This window comes from Sander lucioperca, chromosome 10 (assembly GCF_008315115.2).
Source record: "Sander lucioperca isolate FBNREF2018 chromosome 10, SLUC_FBN_1.2, whole genome shotgun sequence".
NCBI lineage: Eukaryota > Metazoa > Chordata > Actinopteri > Perciformes > Percidae > Sander > Sander lucioperca.
Window position 1 is genome coordinate 28,165,943 of NC_050182.1, and position 13,713 is coordinate 28,179,655.

General features: G+C 38.4%; 1 protein-coding gene across 4 annotated transcripts in view; it reads left to right on the forward strand.

The window, feature by feature from the left end:
- Nucleotides 1-177: 177 nt before the first annotated feature.
- Nucleotides 178-13,713, forward strand: part of tax1bp1b (Tax1 (human T-cell leukemia virus type I) binding protein 1b) — a 16,424-nt gene continuing 2,888 nt past the window's right edge. For all 4 annotated transcript variants that reach the window (XR_004898494.1, XM_036006064.1, XM_031299009.2 and 1 more), the window contains exons 1-13: nt 178-430; nt 2,728-2,921; nt 7,228-7,330; nt 7,846-8,036; nt 8,269-8,427; nt 9,429-9,577; nt 9,907-9,997; nt 10,668-10,853; nt 11,046-11,297; nt 11,945-12,115; nt 12,506-12,578; nt 12,681-12,799; nt 12,973-13,098. Coding sequence is in view for 3 of the 4 variants with exons in the window: in XM_036006064.1 (XP_035861957.1) it covers nt 2,745-2,921; nt 7,228-7,330; nt 7,846-8,036; nt 8,269-8,427; nt 9,429-9,577; nt 9,907-9,997; nt 10,668-10,853; nt 11,046-11,297; nt 11,945-12,115; nt 12,506-12,578; nt 12,681-12,799; nt 12,973-13,098 (1,797 nt within the window). In the remaining variant the exon portion in view is untranslated. The remainder of the gene's footprint in view (nt 431-2,727; nt 2,922-7,227; nt 7,331-7,845; nt 8,037-8,268; nt 8,428-9,428; nt 9,578-9,906; nt 9,998-10,667; nt 10,854-11,045; nt 11,298-11,944; nt 12,116-12,505; nt 12,579-12,680; nt 12,800-12,972; nt 13,099-13,713) is intronic.

A 13,713-nucleotide genomic window follows, 5' to 3' on the forward strand; every position in this document is an offset into this window, starting at 1 on the left:
GAGTATCTTTATTGATTTCCAAAAGGTCAAACAGTCAATATGTTCTAATACTAACTAATACTATTTTTTTCTTATTTTGAAAATACTTTGAATTTGTGTGTTTTTTTAATATTAACTAATATTATAATCATAGTCTCGCATCTATAATCATAACCCTTGCTCGCAAGATGTCATCCAAAATATTTTTTGCACTTGATTTTACATTAAATCATTGTGTGTTCTTTGTAACATTGTTTCGCTGTCTGCTATCTAAGGTTATTATTGTAACATTTCTTTTAGATGGGTGGGATTCCCAAGCAAGGTCCCCTTTCCGGAAATGACGTAATGTTATTATTATTCCAGGAAGAGGGCACGGGAAAGCACTGAACTGCGTCAACAATTGTTTTTATCATAGATTCGGATTTCAGCTCCTGTTCAACATGGCAACTGGGTATGTTTAAGGTTTACTTTATAAATGTGACTAATTATAAGGTTGTTGTTGTTGATATCCCCTCCGTATGACATGGGTTTTTAGAAACTAACTCGAGAGACAGCGTTGCTAACAGTTGTTGGCTAACCTTGTCCTCCAGTTCATCTGTGATCTGTTGTTAGCTGCTCTTTTCGTTGAGGGCGCTGTACCGTTTTCTAATCTAACGCTAAGTGTTTAAATTAGCTAATGTTTTGCTCGGTAGTTTTAGGAACAGATGTCTCTTTGCCTAGCTAGCGGTTAACGCGTGATCTCGTCCAGTAAAGTATTTAATTGATGTTAGCTCGCTAGCTGTATAGCTAACTTAGCCATCGTTTTCACATTAGGCCTTTCCTCGTAGCTTGTATTTGCCAGCTGTTAATTTAAGCCATTACCGTCGACTTCTTCCAATATTTTATTTAGCGTTAACGTTACACTTCCTGTTAGATGATTGCTGAAGCTAGATGACAACAGTGTTCAGTGTGTCCAATAATCATCTGAGCAACTGTTTTGACTGTCACAGGCCCTATTACGTCGGACAAAATGATATCATCTGAGGAGGCCGAAATGGAAGATCCACCCTGAAGTAGCTAGCGTTAGCTTACTCACGTTAATCATGGGGTGTTTTTTAAAGTTTAAATAACGATTATTTGTATCTAGATGAGTTTATATCTGCTGTCATCTAGCTAATTGATCGTGAATTAGGTGGGAGTATTTAGGATTAATATACCTGAAAATAAAGTGGTCTAAAAGGCAATTGAAATGCATAGTAGGTTCATTTTGGAACTAAGTTATCTTCATCAAACAATGACTCGAATAACAATGAATTTCAGCCTTTATAATAAATCTTAATGTATAAAGGTGTAAAGTGTGCCTAAGTAAGTTGTTCTTCATCATCAAAGTCATTTTCGTATTACCTTTAAAAGATAACAATTGAGCATAAAAAGCCAGAGAGAATACATATCTAGAAACAACCTAGTAATGTGAAAGTAAGCCAGATAATAAAGATGAATAGTTGAGTTAAAAAAAAGAAGTCCAGTACAGTTATAAAGTATTTCTACTTTATTAGTAGAAATTAAATATTACTTACACCACTGAGGATGGGATTTTTCTCATTTGGAACAGCTGTTTCACTTTTGCATTTGAGGAAAGAAGATATTACCTAGATCTTGAGGACACCGTATCATGTAATCATTTACATACCTATTGGTGTTATCAGTGTAACTATGTTTCAGCAATCATTGATAAACACATGAGCTGAATTGGACCAATCAGAGTGCCACTGAAAGGTATATTTGACTTAAGACAGGCACCAGTACTACTTAGAGTGTTACAGATAGGTTAAAGATGTATGGATGTCGCTACGGTACCAGTGGTGGCCTAGGGGTTAAGGAAGCGAGCTTGGGACCGTGAGGTTAACCCCCAACCGCTCCAGTGGAGCTGCTCAGTGGCCTGCAGATCCGACTGTGGTTGTACTGGGCAGCTTCCAGGTATGAATGTGAAACTGTGTGAATGTTACAGGTCGTCGTTGCAAATGAGAAACTGTTCTCAATCGACTTACCTGGATAAATAAAGGTAAAATAAAAATAAAAACCTGTTGCATTGCTTGTCCATCATGTGTTTGAAGTGAAAGGTCATGACTTGTCCTGTGCATTTGGGTGTCATGGGCATTGCCTGGGTTTCCCACTGACAAATGACCATTTTGCTGGTCATATGAGAGCAACTGTCTGGTGGCAAACTTGGAATTTTTTTGACTTTACATCTTGACAAGGACTTCCTGTGAGGCTAATCTGTTTCACACTGGTAGAAGGCACAAGTCCATTAGCCCAGTAGGCTACAGTCTATAGTATAAGCCACATTTATACATTTGCTGAAGATGTAGATTTTGCAATATGCCTTTCTGTAGACAAGTTTCTTTAAATCACTTTTTCCCATTTACCATATTCCATATCATTGGATAATGATTATATTTGCCAACTTAAAAAACAGACTTTGGCTCTGTTTGAATATCAAACATGGTTAGTCTAAGTAAAATGAGGACATGTTTCCACTTTAAAATGTATGTTATTTGCAATGTTATGGAGATTTATTCAAATTGCTTTTACCATCAACTAAATAATTGATATAATACAGTGACATTTTATTCAATAACAATATACAGTAATTTTAGGATTCTCAGTCTAAATCAGTTTTGTTGTATATAACTGGCATTGTAAAGAGTGGTAGTTTATGTGGTTATTGTTTAAAATCATGTATTTTGTTACTTATCTCTTCCTGTGTAGCCACTGCTGAGTGATTTATGGAACTGTTCCTGGACGGGACTTTATTAAGCGACACCATGGACACATCAAACTTTGCCCACGTCATCTTCCAGAATGTGGGGAAGAGTTACATGCCCCATGCTGCACTGGAGTGTCACTATACCCTGACACAGTTCATCACACCCAATCCAAAGGACTGGGTTGGCATATTCAAGGTGAAATTCAATGCATTATGAAAGCATTTAAAGAAAACACAAAATATGCATTATTATTAGTAGTAGTAGTTGTCGCACAAATATTGTGTTCTAATGACTAGAGCATATTGTGTATAATGTATTGGAATGTAAATCTCTAACATACTGTATTATGACTATGGATACAATGGAGCAGTGACATTGTGGCTACCTAAGCATGTCTTAAAATCTATGAATCTGTGCCAGTGAACACTTTGCAGTGATGCTTCAGAATTTTTTATTTTTGCAGAAATTACAGTACTGAGATATTACTAAAAGGTGAAAATAAAACCGTAAGTCAGTGCTGAGAAAAACAGAGTTTGCAAGTGCAGCTCTTGTTGTGGTTATTTGAAAAATGAGCTTGGAAAAGACTGAATCGAGCATTTTGAGCCCCACCACACACTTCAGTGTCCCACATGGATCTTGTTATGATTATTGTGATAGGAGCACAATAAATCCAATACAGTGGCAGTAATTCATTTTAGATTAATCTGTAGTGAATCATGGATGTACACGAAAGCATATGGCTCCAGGCTCTTCTAGACCAACGTGCTTTTTATCTTCCAGAGACGAGATGGAAACTGTAATTAAATCACACCAGATCAAAAAAATTGAACTGATAGCTCTCTCTGTTTGTGTTGCATTTCTGCCTGAATGTGCTTCTAGTGTTAAGAGCCATACATTTACTTCATGCACTTCTTGTAGCATGCTGTACATCTATTATGTCAGCCAAGACAAATCGTTGCAGATTTGCTGAACATGAGAGATTTAAATTGCTCATATCATTGTAACATTGTGCAAGCCATATATATATACAGTCATGTGCAGAAGTTAGCATACCCATGCTAAAGTTGACTAAAAATAGGAATAAAAAAATAATCTTTTGGAAATTGATCTTAATGCCTTAATTAAAAAAAATAGGAAAATCCAATCTTAAAGGACACCAATTGTCTTTGTGAATGAATAATGTATTGTAAATAAATAAATGTTTTTCCTTAAAATACAGGGGGCATAAGTAAGTACACCCCTATGTTAAATTCCCATAGTGGCAGGCAGATTTTTATTTTTAAAGGCCAGTTATTTCATGGACCCAGGAGTATGGAGTACTTTCCATGAAATCATCTCTCAATGCAAATCAAACCAGCTATTAGGCTAACTGAAATAAAACCATGCCAATCTCTAGGTATGGTGAACGGTATGTGATGTATGACATTATTCATTCACAAAGAAAGTTGGTGTCCTTAAAGATTGGATTTTTCCTCATTTTTTAATTAAGGCATTACGATCAATTTCCAAAAGATGATTTTTTTATTCCTCTTTTTAGTCAACTTTAGCATGGGTATGCTAACTTCTGCACATGACTGTATATTCTATGTCTGAAAAATGTATTTCAGTTAATGATACTTTGTGTGTGCTAGTCATTATATGTTTCTGATTTTGTGAAATGCATGTATACAGAGGTGTATGCCAAGCCTCATTGAGGAATAAGGTCATGTTAGGCTACTGGAGTTGGATCAGGTAATGTCTAGAGGCTGTTTAAATACTGGATTCAGCACTCTGTTGTAGCTGAATGCCACATCACATTGTGTTAAGCCTCAAGCTAGGCACCAACTGGCAGTATAGATCTTAAAATTACTAATTTCTTGAGCCTCTAAAACACAGAGCTGAGCTGGAAAAGGCTGAGGGCAGGATCGTAAATTGTGTAAATGTTCCTGGCAGTGCTGACAGATGAGACGTTCGGTGCCAAGTTCTTGCCTTTGTATGCATAGAGATAACCTGGATGCACGTGCATCAATGGTAGATCCTTAACACGCATTTAGTTGCTATTGGCTCCCGGTCAAACAGAGTGAATTCTGTCTTAGATTGTTTGGAGTGCTTTATAGTTGTGTGTGTTTGTTTTTTTTAATCTTTTTAATTTCATATGTTTTTAGTCTGAATATAGTGCATGTTCCAGATATGTCTAGTTAAGGGATGCGGTTAGACTAGAAAATGGTCTATGGTTCAGTTGGTTGAAATGGAACTTGTTAGCACAGTGGGTTCAAAGAATTATAAGTTTGAAGAATTAGGACTAAATTGAAAATGAATTATATTCACATTTTTTAGGGCTGGGTTAAAATAATCGTTTTGTAATTTTTTGAGTGATCTGATATTGATTAATGAAATCCTGAAATCGATCTTTTAATATATGCCTTTTGACAATGGATGTATAAGGGCATCACGTGAACCGCACAGGGCTTTTAAGCGGGGGAGGGGAGTTTGTGTCCCAGAAGAAGTTAAGGGGAAACCACAAGATTTTCATCCAGGAAATGGGTGTTTGTGTCCTGGGAGTATTACTTAAGGGGACTGATATTTTAACACAAATCACATTTTTTTTTTCTAACTATCTAAACTAGACGTTTTGGTGCCTAAACTTAACTGTCGTCGCTGCATGGCTTTTTTCATTGTTTACCATGGTATAGTTGTTTTACAAGAATGTTGTTCAACCTTGTCACTCAGTGGCTGTAGTCTACAGTTGCACTATATTGTTTTGACGACTGCTGTAGTTTGTCAATGACTGTCATGCTAGTCCTGTCAGGTAAAAAGTACTTTAAAAAACCTTTTTGGGGGTCAACACTTAATGTAAACATTAACCTGGTGCATTATAAAAAATAGTTGAGGGTTGCTTCTTGCTTGTAGAATTAACACTTCATTTAATATACACTTTTACCTGGCAAGTCAAACATAAACTAAATATGCTATTGATGATAAATAGATAGGAGACAGGTTCTTGTTTGCACATGAACAAATGCAGCTTTTTGATGTTGGAAGATTTACCATACTGCGTGATGCAAGCAGTTCTGGGCTTTATGTAGGAATGTTGTTGGGACAGGTTGTCACAGTGCCTAGGACAAAGCAAGCACAGCTTTATAATTAACCTGTCTTCGAGCACAACCCCTCTGTGTGATTCATGAACAACTTGCTCCTGAATTTATACAGTCTGACTGACACATAGACAATACATTACCTCCTGCAGCAACATTGCCACCGGCTTCTGTCAGCTTAGTTTAGCCTATGTATGACTTTGCTGGAATGCTGGTGAGATGTCATGCTTAAACTAAAGTAAATTAAATACAGTAGGTTAGGCCCTATGGTCACATTTATTAACTTCTTGTATATTGGATATTTTACTCTTGCAGTGTTGCCTGTGTTATTGCTTCAGTCACCAGTCCAATTTTTTTTTTTTTTATAGTGGCTCTACACTGTCTGTACCTCCTCTCCTCCTATTTATACACATTGCAGACCAGTCTGTTAAGTGAAAGAGTTCCTCTCAGAGTTTTCACCCACCACCACCTTTGCTGCTCTAATGAGTGGACTGGTAAGGGCTAGCCTTCAGTAATGACACTCTCTAACTAGGTGCATGTTTTAATTGCTTCCTGTTCTTTACTGCTTGAGGCTGGAACTGCACTGGTAACAATTGGGGCGGTTTGAAGCACCAGGGCCTTCTATCTCTGGCTCTGATGAACACTTGCAGTATTGTAGCTGTAGGCTGTTTGTACACAGGTGAGAAAATAAATTGCCCAGATAGTAAGAACACCTTGTTTACATCAAAACATCATTTGTTGCAGCAGTATATTGAAGCGTGATCTGTCTGCATGAATATTTAAAATATAATTTGGGCCCAAACTTTGAAAGTCACAGCACACAACTTAATCTATGTTCTGGGGCAGAGGCTGCTTTAATAGGCTGGTTTGACTGGGCTTGTTGTGGATGCACGTGTGCACACCAAAGCCAGCCAGCTCGATGTGACTCTGATTTAGTTTGACAGTTTTATGGCACCGGGTTGAAGTTATGGATGTATTTTCTGTACTCCCCCCTCATCAGCCATCAGTTAACAACACATAAAATACATATAATTACATTTTGGTTTTCATTTTCAAGTCACCTATGTATAACATTTTCACCTATTTCCTCTTCCTGTTAGAAGTGAGTTGTAGCTACATTTCCACAGTTAGGCTTGTTCATGACAGGCTCCGTGCCATGTGCACGTGGTGACCAGGAGTTTCAGTGCTTTACAGAATGATCATTTTTCTTTTTAGAAAAAAAAAGGTCACAGTAGGCATGGTCTTACACTATCACCCCAACATAGATTAAAAAAAAACATGATTACTGTAATAAACCAGTTTGAGATATTTTAGAAGTGGCAGTGTGTGGATTCTAGGAAGTCTCCTTGTTAATCCTCCATTGTTATTATCTTACACTGATGTGGTGAGAGCATCTGGTTGAATGGATTCCCCACAATGTCTCACAGGTTGGTTGGAGCACAGCGAGGGACTATTACACATTCTTGTGGTCGCCCCTCCCTGAGAACTATGTGGAAGGCACCGCAGTCAACCGAATAGTGGTCTTTCAGGGTAAGTTCATACCATAGTTTTATATAACTTTGACACCTTTTAATAACCACATATCAGAGGGCTGTTAAAACTTTAAAAAATGAATCAGTGGGTAGAGGTAAATGAGAACCCTTTCACACAGATCTCTCTTCTGGTGTTAAAGACATTTCAGTTTGTGTTTTTTTTATTATGTTTTATACTACTTTTTATAAAATAATGGAGAGTGACATGAAAGGGTATTCAGCTTTTTAGATTCAAACCCACAAGATCACAGATGCCTAGTGTATGATCCAGATCACTGAACCACTACAGTACAACCGTTTCTGCACTTTTTTTTTAGCTATACACACACACACTTATAACTGAGCAAAGTGCACTTATCCCAACGTTTTAACTGCACTTTGTAATAACTTTGGAATAAGTGTGCAGTTTAAGAGGACTGATGTAAGTTTAGGGTTGTGGAGGAACATATTTTGCTTTGCTTCTCTGTGATGCTTCTGCAGTGAGTTCACTGACTGGATGTCATTCTTCCACAGGATATTATGTGCCCAACGATGATGCAGAGTTCTACCAGTTCTGTTATGTGACCCACAAAGGGGAGATCAGGGGAGCCAGCACGCCATTCCAGTTTCGTGCCAACAGCCCTTCAGAGGACGAGCTGCTGACTGTGGAGGATGAATGCAACTCTGACATCCTGGTGGTCACCACCAAGGCTAGCTTCCTTGAGGTATAGTATGCCTTAGCAGTGCAACTCAATATATCAGTGTTTTCAGATCCTATTCGGCTGTCACATCCAGAACAGCTGCTTAAATCGCTGAGTAATTATTAGTTTGGTAAGGAAGTCATGTACAGTGGTGAACAACAGTATATACTATTTGGGAATGGTGGTTTACTTAGTAAGTGAAGTGAATTATTATGTGAATGGTCGAACATCTTGAACAATTTATCTTTCTGTGCAGCAAAAGATGGAGGAAGCCAAGAGAGAGAAAGAGGAACTGGTGAAAAACATGGGCCTCCTGCAACAGGAGAAGGAGCAGCTGGAAGCTGAGAAGGAGAGTCTTCAGAAGGACTGTGAGCAGGAGAAAGAAACCTGTGCCCAGCTGAGAAGAGCGAGCCAAGTAAGCTGAGAACGGAGTCAATTGCTGAAGGCAGATAGGAGTGCTAGCCGTAAGGAGGGTAGAAAAACGTTGGTTGCTGTTAAAGTTTTGTCAGTGAAGAAAAAGGCCTTGTTTCCTTTTTTGTTATTCAGTTTAGTTGTTCTTGGTTGTTGATTATGCATCACCTGCTGCTAAATGTGTTAGATTATATGATTTATGCTCTTTTCAAGTTCTTCTAGTTATTCCAAGGACAGTTTTACATTTGGCCAAACAGTCTCTTAGCACCCCCTAGCGAAAGACTGCAAATATGCTTAGCTATCCAAACTCGTGACGCACTAAAAGTATAAATCACACTCTTGACAGATATGAATGTCTGTATTATCAAAGTTGTAATTCGTTTTTATTATAGCATTATATAAAGTCTTAAAAGTAGTGTCAGTGATAATTCATAATGCTGTCCTCTGCCATAAATTTGCTGCTTTTAAAACGGCTTTCAGATGAAAACATGATTACAGATTTTGTGGCTGTTAATTTTATGACTATACTTTTATATGGTTTTTTTTATATGGTGTGAATATAAAGGTTCCAAAATTCTTGCTATAAACAAACTATAAAAAGAAAAATCATTTCCTTTTTCCTTTTTTCATCTTTTAAGTTCGAAAACTTTGCATCGAGACATAATGTTCATTTTGATTCAGACTTTCATTTCAAAGACAATAAACTTTTTATGCTTTGCACACATTTTCCACAAGCAAAGAGTCAAAGAAAGTGATATACCAGGATATACCATTTGCCATGCCACATTTGAACCCCTTCTAGATTTATGTAGGTTATGTAAGCACAAATTGGAGTAAATGATTTGTTTTATGATTGAGATTGATTAATGCATTTAATAATTCATTAGATCATTCACATTACCAAACTAAAGCATTCTTCTCTGTATTTTATTTGGGCTTTTTTTTTTTTTTTTTTTTTTTTTAATTCATCCCACTTGTTTTTAACGTTATTTTATTGTATCACAGGAGGTGCAGAATTCTTCCCAGGCCCTGCAAGAGGAGAAAGAGGAGGTGAAGAGGAGGCTGGAGGAGGCCACAGCCAGAGTTATACAGTTGGAGGAGGATCTGATTGGAGTCACCCAGAAGGGCCTACAAAAGGAAACTGAGCTGGACAGGTGAGTTTAGGATGGATGGGTTGTTGCAGATTCACTGAATTGCTGGTTTTGGTTACATGCATGCGTCTTTCTTGTGTGATCATCACATGTCTCCTTATTTTATATAAAACATATTGCTAAGTCAAGAAGGGAAGTAGCTTGTGACCTTTTCACATTTTTTTTGCCAGCATCTTGTTTTAGCTGTGAGTGATGTATAAAAACAACATAGACCATAATCTATGGTCACTAATAATTATTCCAAACACCAAATGTGAACATAGACACTGTGATGGGTGATACAATTTGTGACTAACTTTTTTTTATTTAATTTTTTATGACCTTTTCTTTAGTCTCAAGGATAGAGTGAAGAAACTTACAGCAGAGAAGGAGGCACTTGAATCTCATCTTAAGAATGAGAAAGATGAGAAGGAACTATACAAGGTAATGTACTGGTAGTATTAGTACGTTTTTCACATATAGATTAATAGCTAAATAAGGTTGTCATGGTTTCGGTGGGTAGCAGCTAGGTACTTTCATGTAACATGATCATAATGTCAATGGGCTTAGCAGTGGTTTGTGGTTCGTTGCTTTGTTGCTGATAGTTTTATAATCTGTAAATATTTTTGTCATATTAGACTCCCCAAAAATTGAAAGTCCAGTTTTTTTACTTTCCTGTTTCCGTTTTTCAATTACTGTGATTGTTCTGTATACTCTTGCCCAAACATTTAGTCTAAACAAGGCATGCCTTATTCTGTCTTATTGTGGTCCGTCTGGTGTTTCTGTGCTTTTGTTGTGGTCGGCACTGCACCCGAACTGGGAGTGTCACATACCGTAGTGTCGCCACGGAAATGGAGCCAAAAACCCATACCTAATTTAACTTGGAGCATCACACTGGGGCTGTTGCACAAGGATAACTTCATAGGCCTATCTCAATCTCTGTTTTGTAATTGAGATCATGCAACATTTATTTTAATAGTCATATGCTCTTTGGTACATGATCGTGTTTGGTGTTGTATTTATGAGGCAAATGCCAAGGACTATGTTTTATAACTTTTCTTGTGTTTTTTCTTGTGTGTGTGTGTGTGTGTGTGTCTGTCTGTGTGTGTGTCAGACTCACCTGAAAAACCGGGAGCTAGAGAACACCAAGCTGAGTGCAGAGCTGCAGATGCTGAAATCTGTGGACGTGAACAAGGAAAACACCATTGCCCAGTTTAAAGAGGAGGTGGGACGCCTGCAGACGTGCCTTACTGAAAAGGAGAAACATTACAGAGAGATACTGGCCAAAGTCCCCCCCTTGGTACAAATAATTTTGTTTTAAAGTCACAACACCTAGGTAGATTTGTCATATACGGTATTTAACTTGATTATTTATTATGTCATAATAATGAGGACTTAAGAAAAAATAATGATGATTTTACATAATAACATCTTGATAGTGACCTTATGGAAATGAAAAACCTTCACTTAAAACGTTGTTTGTTTGCAACAGGGAGATATGAAGGCCCTGAAGGAGCAGCTGCGGCAGAAGGAGGAACAGCTCCAGGCCAAACAGCAGCAGTCCTCCTTGTTAGCCGCTGAGTTGAGGGACTCCTCTAGCACCCGCGACCGTACCATGTCCGAACTCTACCACATGAAGCTGGAGGCAGATGCCATTCGCCAGGCCAAGGCTGAAGCTCAGGCCCAGTGCGTCCGCCTGGAGCGCCTGGTAGAGCAGATGAAGGCAGAGGCCAAGATTGAAGCTGTGAGGATGATAATCAATCTAACAGGCTTTATTGATTTAAATTAGCTTCATATGAAACATTAAATTTAGGCGGTAGGTGATGTGTGAGCATAAAAAACCTCTAATATTCTGTGTATCAGCAATGAGGTTTAATAGAAGTATATAATAATGTATTATTTAAGTATTTCACCACAGAACAATTAGTTTAAAAGATTATAAATCATAATAGTATTATCATCCAACCATATTGTAATCATGCTATGTTTTGGTGAAGCCAGTGAGAAAGAGCAAAATAATGGAAACAAATAGAAAAAGTCTCACAGGGGGGTTTTATTGGTTCTGCCTTTGAAGGGGCCTGTACTTATTTCCATAATTCAAACTTAGCCAGGTCTTAATTAAAAAAAAAAAAAAAAAAAAGACAACATCCTCTCCCTGATCAGACCACATTACAACAGCTTTTAATTGATCGCTGCAGTTTTACTGAAGAATAATTTGATAGCATCCCTTTCTTATAAAAGCTCGAACCCTAACAGACATTGTAGATGATCAGTCATAATCACTAAGGTACTATCAATGAGGGGTTTCCTTTCTGTCGCTACAACTTCACAGGGGTCCTTGAAGTTTTCCCATTCCTGTGATTAATGTCTGTTCTGTTCTGCTGTCACCAGGCCAAAGCAGAAGAAGAAGCTGCTGCCGACCCAGCTGTTTTAGCAGAGCTGCAGAGAGAGGTGGAGGACCTGAAGCTGCGGCTGCACATGGCTGCAGAACACTACAAGGAGAAATACAAGGAATGTCAGAGACTGCAAAAACAAGTGCTTAGATTCTCTGATCCGCAAGGGGTAGGTCCCACCAGACACCAGCCGACATACTGTATACTTGTGAAAGAACAGAACTGACATTAGATTTCTGTAACACTATGCCTATCTTTATCTGGATTCAATGTGCTTGTACAAGACATTAACACTTGCACATTTTAATGTCGCTTCGTGAAATTATATGCAAACTTTATAAAAGACACACAAAATAGAATCTGCTGTGTCATGTTGTAATTATTTTCAGTAGCATACCTTTGTTTTTTTACTTGTCATGTTCATTTTTGTTATCTACTGATCCTGTGTGTATCCAGCTCATGTCTGCACAAGTATACTGTTTCTTTTACAGTATGTTGTTTCTGCCATCTCATTGCACTTAGAGCTAATCTAAACAATTACTTTTTTTCCTGTCTGTAGGATCTGAAGAGAAGCTCAGCACAAGAGGCCTCAACAATCCCTTTATCAGTGAGTCCAGACACTTCAGTGCCAGGTACGGTATATCTAACTGTGCCAAAGTGTAAGTCATTGAATGAATAATTGCATTTAAAACTGCAATCATGTTTTGCCTGACTTGCCTTCATTATCTTCACAGGGAGTCCAGGTTCTGCTGATCCCATGCTGGAAGCCATCATCCAGGAGAAACTTAAAGGCATCAGCAGAGAGGCGTCCGACAGGAATGACAAGTACAGGAAATGCAAGCAGATGCTGGTGGTAAGAAACTGATTATTTGCGTCCTTTTATTGGTCAAGTGTCCTCAAATTAGATGTTCAAACCCTGTCAAAGACTCATGTTCTCCAAAGGCATGATGTACAGTATGCACTCTCTGCATTGTAAGATAGAGGAATATGATAAAAAGAGTATTGGTTAATATCTCTGCTCTTTAGGAGGAGAAGGAGCGTAGCTGCATGTTTGCTGATGAGCTGGCCAAGATGGAGGTGAAATTTAAGGAGCAACTGAAGACGAATGAGAACATGAAACTGCAGTTGGCAGCAGAGGAAGATCGCTACAAGGTCAGTTCAGACACTTAGCACTGCAGTCAGGCCATCTGCTGCCAGTGATGCTCTGCTGCTTTCAAATCAGGTCTGTCTTTGGACACTTAATGCATTTTTACCGCTTGGTATGGCTGGTCTAGCTCAGGGATGGAGCCTTTGATGCTGTGAGAGCCATTTTCATTTGTTTTGGGTGTAGGACACACATTGTCCACTGGTGTCACTAGTGTTGATGTCTATTTAGGTAGGAACCTTTCAACAGGTAACGGGGTGCTGTTAATCGGAGGAGCACAAATAGTTTTTGATCGCATCAAATTGCTACACACCGCAACACTCATGTGGACACAATGGACCCATGGATTCTTGCGCATTCATTTGAAGAACCTTGTGATCAATAAATGTCTATCAAAACACAACAATGACTATTGGCGTCTGTGATTTCAACAGTAGGCTACGGAGCGGTGTAAGGTAGAAGAGAGCGCGTCAGCTAGTTTACTAGCCATAGACTGTTTCAAGTCCGTATAGCAGCCCCTCAGTGGCTTTAAGTTTCTAGGCTTAGCCATTATAGATGCTATCTCTCCCCTTGAACAGAGCCGCTCTGACAGTGTTGTTTATGAGCAGGCATATCTGTAAGAC